Consider the following 22,126-nt stretch of genomic DNA (forward strand, 5'->3'; position numbering starts at 1 on the left):
CCTAATGTTATGAAGCATGATAAGACTGAACTAACAGATCCACATCAGATTGCATCTGAATTTAGGAATTATTTTAGATCATGTATGGAACTCAGTGAAAAGCACAGAGGCTTCCAAATGAACAGTCGATTTCTCAAAATAGTATTGATATAATTTATATTACGGAATCTGGTGTTAAAAATGCCTTAAAAAGATTAAAACCTAAGAAAACTGTAGGGGAAGATGATGTACCTGCATGTATAGTGAAAGCTTGCTGTGATATATTTATACAACCATTGCATTTAGGCAACCATTATATATGTATTTAACTTATCTCTTAAAACAAATACCTTTCCGCCAAAGTGGAAAACTGCAAAAAAAATCCGGTTGACAAGAGTGGTTAGAAGGGAGATATTAGAAATTATAGACCCATTTCAATTTTGAGTGTTTTCTCAAAAGTTTTTGAGTCAATTTTGTACTTTACATGTAGGCAGAGAATTTGATCAGTGGTGCTCAACATGGTTTCAGATCTGGAAGATTGACAATAACAAACCTCGTTAACTTCACAGAGGAGGTTTACGCGAATCTTAGTAAAAACAAGCAGACTGACGTTGTAAACATGGATTTCCAAAAAGCTTCTGATAAGGTCAACCATAACATTTTACTGAAAAAATTATCTAAAATTGGCTTTTCGAATGACATGTTGATATATATGCAATCTTACCTACAAAATAGAAAACATCATGTTATCTTCAATTATTGTAATAGTTTATTATAACAGTGTTTTTATAATTTATTTTTACATTTTTTGATATATCTTTTGCAAAGTGATTTTGTAATAAGTTTTTTGTAATGTTTTCCCTTGGGTTATTGGGAGAAGGTAAAATAAAGTAAATATGCATAGTGATAGTAATAGATAAATGAGTTTTTCTGTTAAAATTTCTTTTTGTTTTGCTATTGACTTTTAATGATAACTTGCTAACTAGTGTGTTCTTTTTTGTCCTTAGAGAAACTGGTGTATCTATTTTGTCTGCTCTTGATGACATACAGATGATGCTTGATGACCACATCTTAAAAGCACAAACAATGAGAGGATCTCCATATGTTAAGGCATTTGAAGCTGAAATGCAGCAGTGGGAAGACAAACTCATATCAATGCAAGATATATTAGATGCTTGGATGAAAGTAGGTGTTATTATTTCTTTCTATCTATAATTTTGTGTTCATATTTACAACTGGCAAATGTATTTGTGAGTGACTCTTTCAGGCCATGCTAAGGCCCAACTCAAAGTACATACATTGAATTCTCTTGAATAACTTCAAAATGTTGCCTATGATTTTGTAATGTATACAAGTTAAGAGAAGTTGGAGGTAAAAAAAAAGCTTGCGATTTAATTCACAATGTAAATCTGTGAATTTCCCTGCTACTGGTGTTTTTAAGTTGTACCTGAAGATATTCCTCGAGAAAATGATACGTCTGCATGTCACAATATGTCAAGCAGAGGGGACCGAGCATATAGTTAGGGCCTGTGATACATGTGAAGAGTGATAAACTTGCTACTGTTCCATTCAAATGGCAGTCTTCTCCACCTAAATTCACTTTAAAACAGACATGCATTATGGTTTGAAAGAAATGCGTTAAAGCGAATACTTTAGAAGAAGATCATGTTTTTACAGTTTTTAATTGACATTTTTATTACAGTAAAACCTCACCTTAACGAACTCCCGCTAAACGAAGAACTCTGTTCCACGAACAAATGCTCTTGGTCCAGCCAATTGCCTATGTAAACACAGTAGTGAAAAACCCCGATGAACGAACTCCTCTTTTACGAAAACTCCCGATCAACGAAATGAAATTATGGCGCGATCAGTGAAATTCACCTCTCAATAACCAATTTTTCCAGTTAAATTTTTATTTTCATATGAATAATTTAATATTGGTAACGTTGGAGGGCCAATCAGAGACTTCCACTGAATAAGCCAATCAGAATCGTTGTTATTAACCGTAACCATAGCCTTCCGTGGTGTGTTTCCGCCGACTTGCGGCTCGCGGCGAATTGCGAAAAACGTTAATGCTGACTTTCGTAAATAACTCAATGTCCCAATATTTACACGCTCAAAGATATGATATCCAGAGCTATGTACTTCGATCGCATTCTTTTGACGGTTGTTTAAGATTCTTTACAGAATTACAACGCGTAAATTCCGAGAAGCATTTATTTTCACTCGCCGCCATCTTGGATAACTTCTTTAAATTACGGAAGATACAATGTGCGTGCTAGAAGATGAAAGCCAAAATTTGTCTCTCTTAATTATCTTGAATATGACTCAGTAATAACTCTTGCTTCATTCATATTGTTTATTTCAATATCATCTAAAAACTAGGAGAAACTATTGCATTTGCTGCAATCTTGGATAAAAAATATTCGCACTTTTTTGCACAAGCTAACATTTTCCCATTGATCTAGACGTTACTTGAATTGAGTGCTTTATGCTAAAGGTCGGTGTCTGTCATACTATTGTAGCGATTTCCTAACGTGATGTGAAGCGGTGTTGATTTACTCCAGAAGAAAAGGTTTGCGACGGCCGCCGATTGTTGCATGAAGAAGACGACAGTCGCAATTAATTATGACATTCGGTCATAATACTGTAGACAATTCTTGTCTAAAGGTCGGAAATTGTTAACGCTGCATCCTAGGGGCCTAACTGAAAACTCTCCATTACCAATGTCAATGGACAAATGTCTTCAGCTATCTTTCTGGAGCTGATCCCCATTTCAGGGCCCATCTTGCAGGAGCAAGCAAGAAGTTGGGAATGGATAGCTGAATTTAAACAGTTCCAAGGACATATTTAATGCTCATGAAGCGTTTTTTTTATAATTTGCTTCCTGACCGTACTCTAAAGGAATAGGCGGGCCGCGGGGGAAAAATGAGCAAAGAATGTTTTATAGTACTCCTAAGCACCAATAGTGATGGCTCGGAGAAGTTACCTCCGTTTTTAGTGGGGAAGTACGTGAAACCCCACTGTTTTAAGAATCCTATAGTCAGTGGAGTATCCAGGAATTTCATTCGGGGGGGTCCAAAACATGGGGGGGGGGAGGGAATTTTTGAAAAACGGTACTAACCTATTACTTCTAACAACTACTTGTAAGTAGAGAGTTTTAAACCAATTTTAACACTTTTCATAATCGAATAAACTTCATTTTTCAAAGAAATATTTTGTACCCCCCGGACCTCCACCTGGCTACGCCACTGGCACAGTCTAAACATGTCATACTTAGAGTGTGCCACTGGTGAGAGTAATACCTTGCCCTTGTGGTAGCAGCAAAAATTCATAACTGACAGCGTGATTAATTCAGCGGTGGTTGGCGGGAGTTGATGCACTCATGGGGAAAGTAGATTTCTTCCTCGATCGCTGCAAGGGCCCCAACATAGGACTAACAATAAGAAATGTGCACGTTATTTTCTTCCCCCCAACTGCACCAGCTAAGTTGCAACCTTTCGACCGAGGGGTCATTTCTGCAGCAAAGCGGCATTACCGTCGGATTTTAGTGGAGTTTTTGGTTTGTCGAATGGATGTAAGGGATCAGTGACATTGAAGAGGACCATTTTGCAGGTAATGCAGCGGCTTTGCAAAGCTTGGAAGCGTGTCGCACCTGTCACCATATTTAGTTATTTTGCAAAAACCGGGTTTACAGTCAACATCATCATCATCATCGTGACTTATTTTACTTCAAGAACTCATGCATGAGGCCTTTCAAGCTGTTTTCTAATTGGCAGTTGTCTATCCGGTTCGCAGTCAACTGCGACCACGCGATGGAGAGTGATGGCGAAATCCGTGAATCCTGGCAGGGTCTCTCAAAAGACATGAATATTGAAGGTTCGTTTGATGAGTTCACTAGAGTAGACTAAAATTTAGTTATCCGCAAAGCCAGTGAACAGAGGGTTGCAGAATATAATTCCTCGAAAACTCATTTTTCAAAATCGTGACCTATTTTACTTCGAGAACTCCTGCACAAGGCCTTACAGGATGTTTTCTTATCGGCAGTTGTCTCTCCGGAATGCGATGGAAATGATGCTAGTACAATGAATTATTTACGAAGCTCGCGACCGCAAATATTGCAAAGGAGTATTCTGAATTCGACTACTATAAAGAAATGCTGTCACCCACTGCGCTTTAATGGGTCGACGAAAGTCGCAACTCGCGTTGTTATGGTGGACCGATCTAAATTTCATGATGAAGATAAAATTGGTGCTGTTACCTTAACTTTATATTAGTAATGGTTAAATCTATCGAATTCATAATTTTTATTGTAAACCGCGCAAGTACATGTGCTCTATTTCAAATATTGAGAATAATAGGATCGTCTCGCGCTCATCGCAATGCTGTGCGCATTTTTGAAAACTAATTGAAAAGCATGTGAAGTGATTGAATAATACGAACCAAGGCTTCCTAAATGTGGTCTATTGCCCGCGATTTGCATTGCAGTTGAGAGAAATCAGCACTGTTTTGAAGTATGCGAAGGTAGAATGAAGATAACGCATGCAGACTTGCTTCAATTTCCGTGCCCCTAGGACGATGCAACGGGCGCATCACCTCCGGGGAACGAACTCCCTATCAACGAAATGGCAAAATTTCGGTCCCTTGAGTTTCGTTTAAGAGAGGTTTTACTGTACCACTAATTGAAGTACAACAAGTAATGACTAATTATGAAAAACTTGAAAGCATTTTGGGTAAAATCAATGTACAAATTTTTGTACATTCATATATTCTGGCTTACACAATATCGGCACCATCTTCTGATCAGACTTTTTTGAACTCTATGGCTGAATTCGTCCTTCCTTACATTAAGAATCAGCAATAAATTACGTGGCCTACCTTTTTGTATCTTTGGACATGAATTGCATGGGATGCATCATCTACTGATTCAATCACTTCACTTTTTAGATGCATCCCTGCTAGATACAATTTGAAGTCTACCCGTGACATTTGACTTCTGTTGCATAACCTGTACAATTTCCAGCCGTTAGTGCAAACACTGACCAGTAAGTTGATTAAAAAGGGCCACCACTGTATTTTCCCCCGAATTCTATCGCGGTAATTTGCATTTACATTATTATGTAGGTCCTCACCTCCCATGTATTTACTATACTCCCTAATAACTCGAGGCTATGGAATAGCATTTTCATTTTTCTCTTTTCTGCTAAAACGTTTTGGTGTGCCTAATGGAAGCGCAGAACTTGTATTGCTGTCTACAGTGATAACCGAGTTATCATTCCATCGAACAATACTAAGACCTACAGCTACATAAAATGCTTAATCCCATGTTCCCCTCTCATCTCGGCTTTTTGCCGATAGTTTTACTACCTTCCATTGGGCACTTCTCCGTTCTGCTTTCACAGATGGGTCCCGTGGCAAAAAATCCTTTCTCTTTCAAAAAAATAAGTATTCTCCACGATAAAAAGAAGTTATCTAAACACAGGCGATGATTAGAGGGTTTAGGGATAACATTGAGCCATTCCAGAATAACACTTGACCCCAAGCCTAACTTTCGATTGAGTATCCATTCAATTCAATTTTGATTTTTCCGAATATTACGACTCTCAAGAATTAGGAGAAAACGTTAATGCAAAATTTAAGTCGTTTCTCCACTTAGGAGATAACTCTGTTTTTTGAAAATGAGGTTAATGAAAAACACACACCTTTTCTTGTCTGTTTTGAATGAGGAGCGCCATATTTTGCTACACCTGATGTATTGTCCTGTATTTCAAAGGTTACGTCAATGTCGACATCTATATTTATGTCTCCAACCTCATTTTCAAAATATATATGAATGTACAATGGTTTGTGTTCCATTGCACCCGAAATGCTTGCATGTATTTCATAAATGGTCATTATTTTTTGTACTTCAATTAGTAGTAGTAAAAATGTCAATTAAAAACTGTAAAAACTTGCTCTTATAAAATGTTCACTTTGACTCAGTTCTTTGAAACTGTAAATCATGTCTATTTTAAAGTGAATTTAGGTTAAATAAGACTACATCTCACTGGACACATATCTTACAATTTTAATTATCAAATATGACGATATCTGTCAAATATGTGGCATAAAAACATATAGCATTATATCTAATAGTAAAAATGACACATTCCAACGATACGGCAATATATGTGATGCGGGTTGCATAACAGTATGTATGGTACCAAATTCGCCCTAAGTTAGGAATACACAACGTTATTATTCCCAATCCAATTTTTGTTTATTGTTGACTTACAGACCAAATATAAACTGTAATATCTATTAAATGAAATTAGGATGTATGTATGGAATAATTAAACACTTAATAAAGGGAATAGTTACTCATATACGTATAAATTTATCTCATGTATCAGTTGACTTGATAATTTGCACATTTTGAGAATTTTTTAAAATATCTAAATACTTCTAAAAAATCATTATTATCTCACTAAGAATCAGTGCAAACCGCTATCTATCAATAAAAGAGAATTCTATATGAGTAAAATTCATTGTGAATACCTACATATCATTGAGCGCCATACATATCGTGTAAATTAGAGATGTGCGAATAGTATCCGCGAATACTCGAATACCTCGAATATTAGAAAGTATTCGATATTCGAGGTTTCGAATAATTATGCGAAAAGTACCGCCTCGAATACCTCGAATACTTTGAATTTCGCGTCATACACTGTCGCACGCACGTCGTTGGTAGTTGACTCGGAAAAATGTAGAGAACTGTAGTAATTTAGTGCTCGCCGCGCCGTTTTACGCAAGTTGACGAATTACATCAAATTCGTGGATTTTAGCGGTGAAAAAAGTTCGACAAGGGGAACCGAAAATGGTCGGGTGAAAAAATACGAAAATCCCCGATTCCCCCCACCAGGAGAACCTCAGTGCCGTGGGATAGCAACCTTAGGGCATTTCCCACGATCCGCTATCCCCCTCCATTCAGCACTCGCCTCACCCACTCTGAAGCTTTCCTCTTCTCCGAAATCAAGCAAAAGGTCCCAGCTCGCGCAGGGATCGCATTGCGAAGACCCCTGCTTCGAAAAAAATATCGAGTTACGAGAATAATAAAAACGTGTTTCACGCCCTCCCCCCTTTTCTCACCCACTGACCTTTTTCTGGCTACCTGCTTCGAAGTTCCCCATTTCTGGAAGTGGACTGCTGTGTGAGTACCGTGGGATACTTATATTAGCGCATTTCCCAAGATCCGGTATCCCTCTCCATTCAGCACTAGCCCTCCCCCCCCCTGAGGCTTTCCTCTTCTTCGAAATAAAAAAAAGGTCACAGCTCGCGCAGGGATCATATTACGAAGACCTTAGCTTCGAGAAAATACCAAGTTACATGAGAACAATAGAAACGTGTTTCGGGCCCTCCCTTTTCTCCCCCACTGACCTTTTTTTCCTACCAGGTTCGAAGTTCCCCATTTCTGCGGAGGTCAACCGCTGCATGAGTCATCTATTAGCACAAAAGGTGTCTAAGAATGACTTTCGTCAATTGATGTTACACCTTTATTGAATTGAAATATTAGTAATGTGCGCATAATTTCAAAAAGAATAAGACCAAACACAACGTATTTCTGAGTTTATTTAAGCATTTTACGCAAAGAAATAAATGTCAAAATACGACGGAGACTTAGCATTCTGGCGAAACTCGATATGAGCAGCAGAGCTTCTCGGAAGTTGATGCGCTATAAATCTTTATTGTTACAGTCCCAGACAAAGGGATATTTTCTCAGAATATTTGGTTTCTCCCTGATAGCAATTCCAATTCATCTTCTTATCTCGTGAGAACTCCCAAAGATGGACTGAAAATAATTGAAGAAAATCCGGTGGAATATAGCTTGTATTTTGCAAAATGCCTCAGATTGTCAGCTAGCACTTGGCAGCAGAAGTGGGGGTTAAGCGATGTTAGTTGAATTAATGATATGCCCAATTGTTTCCATAAAATTAAAATATTCATTAATCAGCTAAATTCCTGTTCGAATCATTTAAAGGATATCAAAATTACTCCCCAAAATCTTGTGTTGCCTGCTGCATAGGCAACCTAGTCAAGCATTCCAGCATTCATCATTTAGTATTCGAGGTATTCGAAATTCGAGGTATTCGAATATTCGAGCAATGATTTAATATTCGAATTCGATATTCGAATTTGCGAAATCTGCTATTCGACCCATCTCTAGTGTAAATTTACCTGAAAAAATAGTAGCCGCATAAATTTTTAGTATTGAAAGAGGAAATTTGGAGTACTGTCGCAAGCCCAGGCATATGTCTGCAACACCGTGCAATAGGATTTAAAAAATGCTGGAAAATTTTGTTTTCTTAAGCTTCGATGGTCAAAATAGAGATGCATCTCTTACACGTGCTTACATGGTATTGTCCACATTGTAACTATCCTATATTTTATATTTTCAGTGTCAAGTGACATGGCTCTATTTGGAACCAATTTTTACATCAGAAGATATAAAGGAACAAATGCCTGATGAATCTAGTCACTTTATGGAAGTGGACAGGGTATGGAGAAGAATAATGAATCACACTGTTAAAAATCCCCTGGTATTAATTGCCACTGATTATCCAAATATGCTTAAGTCTCTGCAAGAGAGTAACCAACTACTGGAGGATATTCAAAAGGGCCTCAACAGTTACTTAGAGCAGAAGAGACTCTTTTTTGCTAGGTAGTGAGAATTTTATGATATCATGAGTATTTTATGTGGGGAGTAAAGTATTCTTATTTAATTCATTTATTTATTAAATAATATTTTCTCTTTTTACAGATTCTTCTTTTTGTCCAATGACGAACTGCTTGAAATATTGTCTGAAACAAAAGATCCTACAAGAGTTCAGCCTCACTTAAGAAAATGTTTTGAAGGGATTAGTAGGTTAAAGTTCACGGAGGAAGAAGAAATTGTTGCAATGATATCAGCGGAAAATGAATTAGTGCCTCTTAGTGGGAGTATAGTTCCAGCCAATGCAAAGGTAGAAATTCAATCATTGTGATACACTAAAATTGAATTAACTGTATTTTACTTTTTATTATTATTTTGTTTAAATTGGAATGCTAGATAATGGTTTTTACCTCTTAGGGGATGGTGGAAAAATGGCTTATTAAAGTGGAAGATTTGATGCTAAAAACTGTGAGGGATATATGCATGGATGCATCCGGTGCATATTTTGATACGCCTCGTAGAAAATGGGTGCTTGAATGGCCTGGGCAAGTGGTGCTTTGTGGCTCAATAGTACACTGGACCGCTGAAGTGTCACAGGCCATTGAGAAAGACCTGTTATCAGTAAGTTTATCATCTACTTTTGGGAGTATGCATATTTATTAGTCTAGTTTTGTTTTCATTCCCTCCAAGTGTTAAACAGAGGTGAAGTGCATGAACCAAAATTAATGGTAGTTCTTGGGCCAGTTAATTTGCAAGAGAGAAGTTATATTAGATAGATATATTGACATGGAAATCTCTTTAGTAGTATTTCAATTTTGGATGACACCTTAGAGTTGTATGCTAAAAGTAATTTTGAAAACTATGCCATAAGTTATCTTTCAAGATCTGGTGATCACATGGAAACTCTGGCCATGGCTTTCACTGCACGTTTCTGCATAGAGAAGACTTTGTGGCAGCAGCTAGCATTACCCCAAAAGATGATGCCATAAGTTAGGTGAGGATATATTTTGGCATAATATATCATCTTCAAAGGATCAATGGTAGTTATTTCAGCCAGCTTTCTTATAATAAATATGCCAGTGGATAGTTGATTCATTATGTAGTCAATATGTGATGACCAGTCAAGGTTGTCAGTGAGGATAACACCTAATAATTTTGTTGAATGTGCCCGAGAAATCACATGAGGACCAGCATTTAAGATCATACTTGAGGTACTTTGAGATTGGTTGCCATGGAACTGAAGAAAAACTGTTTTGTCAATGTTGACTTGCAGGGTGTTATCATGACACCATCTAGACATGCTGTTGATACTGCTTTGGGTGATATTAACTAGGTTGCTCCTATTTACCTCACTTAAAATGATCGAGGTATCAACTGCATATAGAATGGCATTTTGGAGGAGGACTTTGTCTGGCAAGTCATTAATAAAAATTAGGAAGAGCAATGGCCCTAGGATAGAACCCTGCGGTACTCCTGCTTAACAGTTAAGGGATTTGACTTGACTACTGTAATACTTTTTTCTGTTCTGGAGGTATATTTGACAAATTGCTGGTGGTCAGTTAGGTATGATGACAACCAGGAGATAGCTTTCCCCAAGATGCCCACCGACTGCAGTTTGGAGAGAAGAATTGCATTATGAATTCAATCAAAGGCTTTTCTTAGATCAAAGAAAACACCAGCTGCTAATTTGTGTTTCTGAAAAGCTGTGCATAGTTGGTCTAATAGCTGAAAGATGGCTGTACTTGTGGATTTGGATTCACAAAAACCATGTTGAGCATTTTTCAATATTTTAAAGGTTTTGAAATAACTCATTACATGATGGTAATGAGTTATCTCAAAACGATTTTTCGAAAATCTTAGGGAAAGCAGACAGTACAGGTATAGGTCTGTAGTTTGCTGAGTCATTTAGAGATCCTTCCTTAAGGATTTGGGTTATGGAAGCATTTGTGAAAAGCTCTGGGAAGACCCCAGAGCATATAGAGGTATCGAATATGGATCAGAACAAGGACTGCCATTGAAGAAGATCGGGGAAGGGGTCAGGGCTCCACAGGAGGATTTTGTGTTATCTTCGATCACTTTCCATGAAGCCTTCACAATGTTGTTTGGATTTTTAATGTATGTATCAATTTTAATTCTATGTTCATTGTTTACCATAATTAAGGTCTTTCCTGCCTACTTTTTAACTGGGAATCAATTCATTTTACCACTTTTTATCAGGGAGTAGATGTTTCATATATTAGCGGCACTATTAATAACATTCTCAGAATATATCTTTTCCTTAATTTCCCTGATAGGATGCTACTGCATTGTCATTTAGTTTCATTAAACCCTCAACGCCATCATGCGTATCCAGTACGCTTCCTGAACACCTGTATCAAATATTTTTTCTCCATCAGATATTGTATTTTAAAATAATACTAACATTCTCTACAATAACTCTAACTGTAACAATAACTCTACATTTTGATGAAATGTTTTTTTCTTTCCAATAAAATATTCATAGTGACTTTATGCCTTCAGGTTTCTTTTTAATGTGTCGATGAAATTCCGTTTTAAACTAGCGAGTGTATTGCCTTCCTTCAACTGTACGGTCATCAAAACTGTTGCCTATTCTTAGAGGTCTGTGGAATTCGTGAGATGCGATATCGCGAAATAACACAAAGTAACACGAAATAACGCGAAATCAGTAAATATAATGAAATTTCGTGATTTTGCTATTTTAGGTGAATTAGTGTAAAAATCACATCTAATGAGTCACAATCTATTAAAGCCTAAGCCGTCATTGTTTAATGCTGCCGACATTCATTTGCTCTATATCTCATTACGATTCCAAGGTCAATTGGCTGGTATAGTCTCGCGCATTACGCATCCATGTAATATCGTGCTCTGTAGTGATATCTCCGCCGGAATTTGCCGTTAAATTTATCACAGCCTCTCTCTTCGATTACCATGTATCAATCCTGAAAATTTAGAATGAGGCACTTTCTTACCTGAAGAATTAGATATTATGAATTAAAAATGTGCTGAAAAAGATTTAATGCAGCCGCGGAAGAGCAGAAATAAAAGCCCACGCTCCAGGCACACGTCAATGCTGAGCAGTAATTCTGGTGACTCACCACGACGCATTAGACAGCGTTACTGGATAACTTGTTGCAGGAAAACCTTGAGTGTGGGTCCAATGTAACAATTCTGTTGACTTAAACACGGCCGCTGGCTGGGAACGGGCCGCCATTCACGGCACGGCACACAGCGTGGCGAGCGAGTCGTCTTGTCTGAAAGCGGTCTGAATTTCACGGTGTCGTGACGTGAACGGTGGCAAGCGAAAAGTTGTTTCGTCAGAAAGCAGCCTCAATGTAGCACTGCCTGTATTTTACACCATAGACGGCGCACTGCCGGGCCAGATTGGAATGGGCGCCGTGCCGTCAACTGTGCGATTCGATTCGTTTACAGACATCTACAGACAGGTATGATTATTTGAAAGCACGAAGCACTAGCAGTTGGGGGAAGGGAAGGAAGGAGCAGAAAGGATAGGAAGAGAGGGGGTTCTCCTTATTAGCGGACGGATCTTCGGATATTCTGCTCTCCACTGAGCTACAATGCAAAAAAAATCATTTCGACATTGGCCAAATCTATTATCTAATTCTTCAAGCGAGAAATGTCTCATTCTAGATGTTACAGGATCGATAAATGGGAAATAATTTTTCAAGTTTCTTTGAATCCGATTATGTTTTGTTATATGTGCTTCTTTCACTACCTTTCCTAACTGATTGGCAACAGCTGTAATCAAAAATAAGCGTTTTATTTAGCTGCTGTCCTACCTTCTCTCAACACCTGGGTGATGGATATCGAAAGGGAACCCACGACATGAAATATTTTGGCCAATTTGTAAGTTATACAGTACTATGGTTACACCGTAGCTACCCAGCACTCAGTTTGAAAATACCATCGTGACAGGTTGTGTTTTGCGGTTGGACTGTTTTTTTATCGTAGTTCCAGCTTTAAATATCGAACGAAGGATAGGAATTTTAAAATGTCAAAATCTAGTGATAATGTTCATGCCAGGGCAAGTGAATTTAGCTGAGAAGGCTTTTATGTGAAAGACAGAGTATTACTGTGCAAAGTTTGCAATATTAGATTTGAATTTGAAAGATGTGACACGTTGTTAAAGCACATCAGTAGCTATACACATAAACGTGCGAAAGAAAGGGGACCCGCAAAACGACAGCTATCATTTGAACACACAATCACTCAGTCAAAGAAAGTGAAGGAGGAGCTTGTTGTTGCTACTACTGAAGCATTTTGAAAGGCTTTATTTACTGTAGAGAAACTTGACAATCCAAAAATTCTGGAATGGCTCTCGAAGTATACACATATAAGGTGGGGATTTGCCGTTTGCCGATTGTATTCACCAAGACTACATATTTGAACCATTCATATACCTTGAACCAATGTAACTTGAACCATTTCCTTCATTAAGTTTTATCAGAAATTTTGTACAATCGAAATTGTGTCAAATGTTATGTAAAATGAATAATAGAAGTATAAGTATTCATGAAAAGTGCATCACAAAATAATTAAACACCTATAAACGTGGGAAAATTGTAGCATTATAATAACACCACCAAGATTTTCTATAACACCGAAATAATGTGGTTTTAAAACGAATTTAAAAAAAAATAAAACCAGTTTCACGGACCTCTACCTATTCTGCTTGTGAGACATCAAGAAGGGTCAGCTACTTTAGCTTGAGATACGATATCTTCTCATAAGCTCACTGCCTTCTCTCCGTCTTCTCCTTGTGTGTCATCACCTTAAGACCCAAGTGTGTTTGGTCCGCCGCATTAGTCCTAAGAATCCTAAGCAAAGGGGCCATGTTCTTCGCTCTGCATTTATTTTTTCTTTTTTTGTGGACAGTAATCAACAAAGATAAGATTCCCTCTAAACAGTCAGCTTATACCAGGGCCCCTTCGAGATATTTTCTCGTCTCTTGATGGAGCTTTGAAACCATGCGCTTCAGTCCTCTAGTGCATTCATGCTATGTAGTGTTCTTTCAGTCAGTGTGTTGAAATTCTCATCGGGTGTACTTCCTGTGTGTGGTTATTTTTATTTATAATTGGGGATTCTGCGAAATTGGAATAGTATTGAAAGGCAGAAAAGAGACTTGGAAATCTGTTTGTGTGTTAGGTTATGATGAATTCATTGGTGGGGTGAATTTCAAGGACCTGTTATTGCATTCATATCTAATGGAAAGAAAAGCCGTAACAAGTGGTGCATGAAGTTATTTAGGAGACTTTTGAATGCTGCAGTCCTAAATTCATATGTTGTTCACAGGAAAACATGTATGAATAATTGACTCTATTATCATTTTGCGTGTAATTGGTCGAGGTAATATTTTTGAAATATCCAACTCCTTAAGGACTGTTTGGACATGGCCGTCACTCCTTTGACAATTTAGTACCAAGACTCAAGGAATACATTTCCTAAAGAAAATTCCTACAGATACAAAGAAATCCAAGCCTCAAAGGAGGTGTGCGGTTTGTGCCTAGTATGGGAAATGAAGAGACAGCATGTATTGGTGTGAAAAATGTGAAGTGGGCTTATGCTTGGAATGCTTCAAATCATGTCACATAAAGCAGAATTACAAAGGTAAAGTCATTTGAATATTTACATATTGACGTTTGAAACATTAGCACATGAGTCACACATAGCACATTATTTGAAATGATTCAGTAATACATAATAGAACAAAGTACGAGAAATGGACAAAGTGATGAATTTTCAATTAGGCGAAACGGGTAATCCAATTAAAAGTATCCAATCGGCTATGACATTTTCAATCCCAAATCACTTAAATACATCATGTATTTGTAATTTAAAAATGCATGGAATGTTGGAGATCTCGCAGCTTATTCGAAATAAAATTTAAATATTTGAAAACTGAAAATTTATTCATTGTTCATAGAACGAGATACATTACACAATAAATATTTGTTCAAATCGCCTGAAAAATTATCAAATGGTAGTGTATTATATAATGCAAGTATACAAAAATTTTCAATGATAATGATTGTATGTTATGAAAGTTATGAATTATTGAATGATAGCATGCCAAAAAGGTGAAGTCATTTAAATCCCATGCGGCTGCTGGGATGGGATTTAATTAAATGCCCATTGTGCTTGAGAGGTAAATGGCATAAGTTGCATTGATATGGGAGTGGAATGGGCAGAAGACAGAAAAAATCAATGCAGAGATCAGTGTGCTGGTAAGGTGTAGACTTATGTCGCCTAGATTCTTTTCCAACTATGTATCTGTTTTCCGACCTGTCTACCCCATCAAACCCGGCACAACTCTTGAGTTAATTCCACGCTTTACTTACACCATACCTTTCTACTGTCGCTTAACTGGCTAGGTGCTTCTCTGCCTTCCACCCCTTGCATGAGGATTATGGTAAAAAAAACTGCAAAACAATGTGATCTCCTAAAAAATACTGCAGTTTAGGCTGCTAGTGAATCACTGGTGTATCTCAACATATTTTTTGTGCCTGAGGCGGTACTCAGATAACACTACATGTGTACAGCGTGAATTAGTGGTTGATAACCAATGATTTTGTTTCAAGAAATTGGAAGTGGGGAAGAAGAAGAAGAAGAAGAAATTCATTTCTAAGCGATGAGGTGATTTAGTGAGCATCATGACAGAATTGAATGTAATGGGGTGGCAGTCACGCCAAGGGGAAAGCTTGGCATGGGTTAGACAAGTTGTTGATACTAAAGCAGTGGTCAGAACATTCATAACATAGATGTGGCATATGCGGCATTCTAACTTTTTAATGGTTTACAATACTGCTAGAAAATGCATTAGCTTATGGTGAGATTTCTGCACAGCTGTGGCACGGTATCAATCAGTCAGGTGTGGTGCCAAGCAATCCGGTTTGCATCCTCAGTGAACTCTTTACACTGCTCCCAATTGACAAGGCAGCTGGTGCATGTCAAGCCTTCTCCCCATATGAAGCTGTGCTAACCTTAATATTGCAGTTCTTTTGTACACCATTTGGGTGCTTGACTAGCCGTTGTCAAATACATTTGAATATTTTTTATTTCCAAAATATGATCCATCAGGCAGGTGCTAATCTTATCGGAAACTTAGGTTTTAATGAGGACTAATTTATAGAAAAGCATGAAATTCTTTATCTCTTAAAGAATAAATATATCTCATGAAATTTTCAGGATTACTTGCAAAAAAGTAATGAGCAAATAGAAGAAATTGTGGAATTGGTGAGAGGAAACCTGACTCCTGGAGGAAGAGTTACTCTATGTGCTTTGATCGTGATGGATGTTCATGGTAAGTCCTTTTAATTCTTGGTTTAAGGTTAGGCTACGGCAGGATAAAAAACTTAGTATTATGTAATCTTTAGCATTTCTTTTACTTTAATTGTATTATCATGCTGTCTTTTGAGGTTTTTAGATCCATTCAATCAGTAATTTCTCATTGTTGTAATTAGAGATGGACTCATGCTAGAAATTAGAAGATCATCACTGGCACAGCTTTGTCCTTGATATACTAATACAAATTCAATTATCTTCAGAAAATGTTGTCATCATGGCTCATTGAAGTAAGAAAACAGCACGTTATACAAGGAGCGTTCACTAAATTCACTGAAAAAAGTAAATATTCTGAAAGAAAAGTAAATTTACAATTATGTAGTGCTAAGGAATTTCAAAATCTTTCTTGTTTATCATTGAAAGCTTTAGAATTTATTCGCATCAGGCTAATGTTTACTTTTGTATTTTCTACCAACTTGGCAAATTTTGAAAACACAGCCAATTATAGAAACATATATGTATACATATATAAATACAATCTCAATTTCAAATTTTACTATTTACCCATTAATTTTACTTAAAAGTTTTTATTTTTCCATGTCAATTACTCGCTTGAGGTTTATTGGCTCCACACATTTTTCTTATTACCATAAAATTCAAAAAAAGGTTTAAAATCCTGTTAAATCTATTATAACTAAACCTAAGAAAATACATAAGCAGGCAAAAATATTAAAAATAAAATCTAAGTGAAAGTGCAAAATTTTTGCACTGGTTAATATTACTGCAACAGAAAGAATGAGTCTAATATCCATTAAATGTTTTTTATGCGTGAAGGAGGTATGCATGTATTCTCAGATTAGCTTTCAGAAACTATATTTCATCTCTACATTTCGAGGACATAAAACTTTCAGATCTGTAGAAAAGCTCATCGAAGAAAGTGGAGAGTTTTTCACTTTCTAATTCATTTCTGATTTTTCGCTGTTCAAGATTTTGTAAAAGAGGTTGCTGGGAAAATTTGTTTAGAGTATATCTTGTCTCCTGCCTCCTTCTGTAACCTTCCATGTTCATTTTCCCCTCCTAGAATTGTTCAGTGCTTCACACAGGGTGGTATTGTCCAATGTGGAAACTGCTGGTCTAGATACCATGCAAATCAACCAATAGATCAAATTGGTGCCGGTAGCAATCCATCCGTAATGGTATTTTATTGTCATCTTATTATTATGAAATTATCTTATGTTGTGCCTTTATGTGATCATTTTTATAATAATTGCTCTTTTTCTACTCTTTTTAGCTCGTGATGTTGTTAAAAAACTTGTTGAACTGAATATTAACAATGTCAGTGATTTTTCATGGATTAGCCAACTTCGTTATTATCTCAGAGATGAATCTGTCATCGTCTGTATGATTACGACTGACGTAGAGTATGGGTTTGAATATCTTGGAAACACTCCTCGCCTGGTTATTACTCCTTTGACTGATAGGTGTTATCGGTAATTATAGTATTCAAATATTATTTTATTATTACTCAGATAGAATTTATCTCCAGTCTCATTAAACAAGCTGAGAGGTTACCTTCTTCTTCATTCAAGCACATTGATGGGAGCATTAAAATTGAACCTCGGAGGAGCCCCAGAAGGACCTGCAGGGACTGGAAAAACCGAAACCAGCAAAGATTTGGCCAAGGCTGTGGCCAAGCAGTGTGTTGTGTTCAATTGCTCTGAAGGGCTTGACTATAAAGCGATGGGGAAATTTTTTAAGGTGCAGTATTTTCACAGGATTATGGTTAAGGAAGAAAACTAGGTTAAAGTGGCCCTACTCTCTCCATAACTTCTACTTGTTGTTGACATGGTATTTTCAGTTGTTATGATGTTAATAATTCACTTTTCATAGTATGATATAGAGATATAGCTGTCCATCCATCCTGCATTATCCAGCGTTCCCCTATCCTTCCCTCAAGCACAGTTTTGGTAACAAGGGAGTGTTAGGATAGTAGATCGTACTGATACAGTTCAATCTCCACGTTATGATGGTTTGGGCTGTGCATTGAGGAGTAAATGAATCCATTAAGAGATCTTGCTTTGTCTAATAAACATGTGAACTGGATGTGTTAAATATTGTAATATGTACGCGCCAAATTGATATGTATTGCTGTTGTTTTTAATTGTGTGTACAGGTTGATACCATTCATTTTTTTCTATAATGTTATATATCCTTTGAATTTGAGCATATGATGGGCATTTTTAAAATTTATAATATATAGTAATATTATAATTTTGGTAATTGTATTTCCTATATTTTTGGTCTTTTTAGGGACTTGCTCAAACTGGGGCATGGGCTTGCTTTGACGAATTTAATAGGATTGAATTGGAGGTATTATCTGTTGTTGCACAGCAAATATATACCATACAGACTTCAATCAGCCAAAAATTGGAATACATACAATTTGAAGGAACTACTTTAAAACTGAATCCAACCTGCACAATTTTCATCACTATGAATCCTGGGTAAGTCCCTATGTTTGTATTACTTCATAGGGTTACCTATACCAAATTATAGGATCCAAAGAGAGTGAAATGGAAGTTCCTTAGATTTGAGTGTGTTTGAGGTTTGTGCTTTGGTAAAAATGAAGATTTAACTAATCTTTCAGGATGAATAATTCATGCTTTTCTGGTCTTTTTTGTGAGATAATGCTCATTTAAAATGTATACAATCAACTAGAAATTTTCATTGTATCTAAAGGAGACCCTTGTCAGTATAGTAAACAGTAAATAGGATGTGTCATCAGCATACATGTAAACAGATATGCCATAAAGAATAATAAGTTTTAATAATGAGCGATGCTATTTATTAGATATTAATTTTAACTATGTATGGTAGATAATCGGTAATCCGGAATTATGAACTGTGAAATTTCTATCTCTAATGGAAGATTTTCTAGAATTTTGCCAACATTATGTTTTCCATTGCCCAAGTGAAAAAATGCTAAAAAAAATGAACAATTAAAAATCCTCCTGTACCAAAATGTTGGCTTCTAAGGTCATCCAAAAAAGATAATCGTATTTGTAGTATGGACATAAGTTGATGGTAAAAACAGCATGTGTGGTCTCATTCTGTGGGCTAACCCCACATCTGCCGGATGAAGCCAGGGGAAATATTTTGATCGAATATTTTTGCGCTCATCCAGTCTCATGCATCATATTTTATCCTGGAATTTACATTGGGCAGAAATAACTTTAAATTAATACGATATTTACGACCACAATTCATTTCATAAGCAGCAACTAATTGAGAACTTTTATGATACCACACTATAGTTAGTGCTAAAATAGTAATTTCATATATTCATCTACCAATGTACTTACATTTTATGTTTCTAGTTGATCCTGAGGTATTTGGGCTCTCTCCTCTTGTGTAAAGTTATGGTTTCCCTCTGTAAAACAACATGCAATTTGTGCTATGAAATCACAACAGCGTTGACTCAACCCATGGCTAATTGCTCTTCAATTATTTTAAAAGTGTTAAAATTATGAATTGATGCTTGATCTTGAATTAGTATAAACCAGAACTAGATATATTTCTTTACATTAATTATATAACTTTCATGCAATATATAGTACCCCATAGAGTTTTAAATGTTTTTATGGTATAAAATTTAGTTTTTAATTTCAAATGTTTCAATATGCATATGTATTATGGGCCACAGTAAACTATTTTCTCACTTCTTTTATGACAAAGGTATCTAATTGTCCCTCTTAGTGTGGTAATCCCTAAAACATGGCGCTGCACAGAGACCAACGTCACAATCTTGGCAGTAAAATCTCGTCTCCTTCCGGATTTTTTATAATTAATGTCTCATCTTGAGCAACACATGGCACATTGTCTTGCTGGATTTTGCTTCTTTTCTGTAGGCAGGATATAGTCAGGGAAGTGCCATCCTGTTAGCCTTAGAGGGCTGGGTTCCGTCGATGGACGACCCCCTTTTACACTGAGCGTCTCACTGTGATATTTCTCTATCAGTTCCAGCACCAATGTCATTCTGTATTCAAGATGTGCTTTGGTACCATTCTTCTTAACACGTAGGAATTCCAAATTGTCTGATCAAGTAAATGGTAAAAAAAAAAAAAAAAATTGTAGTACTTGCTTACTGATTCCTCTTGCTTACTGGGTAATATGTCAGGTTTTGGTCCATCCTATCAACACCACCCATCACTCCATTATAGTCAACAACTACTGCTGGTTTCATGTGCTCACCTTTCCTCCTGCTAACAGTAATTTTGGTCATTGTATGGATTGAAGAGATCAGGGCTGCATCTTTTTTATCCCTCCATTTCATGACACAAATTTTTCCGCATTGATACCCCACAAAATCACCTTTTTTCAGCTTCTTATTTTTTAGTTCTGCTGGAATATCTTTCCCAGAATCCCCAGGGTTCCAAATACATTGGTCTGATTTCTAATGAGAATATCAGCAAGTTCTGAAGAATTATACATAATAGTTATCCATGGTATACAGTTACCCTTTCCTAGTAATGGTTTCATGAGTGAAAGTACAATCTGTCTTGACACAGGTAAATGGTATACTCCTCTGTGAATTTTGTTCCTTTTCCTGTGTAAATTATACTGGAACAAATATAACCAGTCTCTGCCTCACAAAGAATGAAGCTCTTTATGCCAAAACGAGATCTTTTCTAGGGCAGATATTGCTTCCACCCTAGTCTACCTTTGTACAGCATTAGGCTCTTATCAATGGACAAATCCCTTTGCGACATCAAAAGTGATGAGCACAATCATTTAAATGCTCTAACACAGGCCATGTCTTGTACAGTTTTGGGTACGGATGAGTTGAAGCATCAAAAGTTTCATCATTACAAAAGTGAATACATCGTTTTATAAATAAAAATCTCCTGTAGGACATGACTTTAGAAAAGAATGGAGTGTGCATCTTGATTTTTTTTTACCAATACATCTCCTCAACTGGTTTTTTAACACCTTGAGTGCGGCATGACGTGATATCACGTCATGGTGCGCTATCCCCTGGTGCTGATGACGTGATATCACGTCATGCGTACCTCGAGGGTTCCGGCCCTCCGTAAGAGCTCGGTTCAGTTCTATTATGACATTTTGCCCCCCTAAGTTGCTCAGCAGGGATCTAGCAGCGCATTTGTGAACGCCGTTTCAAGCAACCTTTCCTGGGAGGATCGGGAGAAATTTTTTCTTTTATCTTAAGGTAAGCCAATTTCCATTCATTTTCCCCCCTGTATTTTATGCTATTATTTTTATTTCTTTCTATTAATGCGTGAGCATGACAAATTTTATTTGAGTTTTATTTTAAAAATCATGAGTATTTACTATCTGGAACTTAATTATGTGTGTTTAATAATTTTTATTCTGTTTTAATAATGTTTAGCGAGAATATAGATATTTTTTCCATCCTTCCTTTTTCTCTTCTTGCGAGCCTAGTATTTTTCGAACCTTTATTGTCTGATGTTAATAAGTTTTATTCAATTAATACATGAAGTACAGTGATTAGTTAAACTTTAATGTAAATTTAAAAATGCCATTACATTTTATTTATGCAACGTAACATATCTCTAACTTTTGCACCCTTCCTTTGTTTGTCAGTGGAACTGCTAAGCAGGGAAGGGATCGACAAGCGGCAATCTTACGAGAGTGAAGGAAGTTATTTACGGAAAAAGTGTAAGCTATTTTAAATATTTATTGTTGATATATGCATATTATGCACCTATAAACATTCTTATTATAATTGCAAATAACTGTTTGCACATTATCCCATGGATTGGCGAAGAAGTGCTAAGGAGTTGCTTTATAAAAATGCTTTTATTTTCTCGATAACTGTGAAATCAATGGCTTATGGGTGCTCTCAATTCTTTGTCTCGCCATTGTGAATATTTAGTTCCTAAACATAGTTTTACATTAGTAAAGCTGTTTGTAGCATTTCAGCTTTGGCCTATTACACCGAGTGTGTTTATTTTGATCCTGTTATTTATCGGAATTTTTACAAAAAAAATGCAATGTATTTATTGCAGATGGTACCGAAGCGAGGAGTAAAACGGAAAATTTTTCATGCTGGCCGGTAGTCGATGCTGCTTGAAAGAGGTGAAATTCTCTATTTAA

General features: G+C 36.6%; 1 protein-coding gene across 1 annotated transcript in view; it reads left to right on the top strand.

Moving 5' to 3' along the window:
* Positions 1-22,126, top strand: part of LOC124169976 (dynein axonemal heavy chain 3) — a 227,678-nt gene that overhangs the window by 60,464 nt on the left and 145,088 nt on the right. Inside the window, exons 18-25 of the mRNA XM_046548676.1 lie at positions 987-1,164; positions 8,418-8,680; positions 8,780-8,981; positions 9,089-9,292; positions 15,896-16,010; positions 17,283-17,481; positions 17,581-17,749; positions 18,302-18,495. Coding sequence (XP_046404632.1) covers positions 987-1,164; positions 8,418-8,680; positions 8,780-8,981; positions 9,089-9,292; positions 15,896-16,010; positions 17,283-17,481; positions 17,581-17,749; positions 18,302-18,495 — 1,524 coding nt within the window. The remainder of the gene's footprint in view (positions 1-986; positions 1,165-8,417; positions 8,681-8,779; positions 8,982-9,088; positions 9,293-15,895; positions 16,011-17,282; positions 17,482-17,580; positions 17,750-18,301; positions 18,496-22,126) is intronic.

This window comes from Ischnura elegans, chromosome 1 (assembly GCF_921293095.1).
Source record: "Ischnura elegans chromosome 1, ioIscEleg1.1, whole genome shotgun sequence".
Taxonomy (NCBI): domain Eukaryota; kingdom Metazoa; phylum Arthropoda; class Insecta; order Odonata; family Coenagrionidae; genus Ischnura; species Ischnura elegans.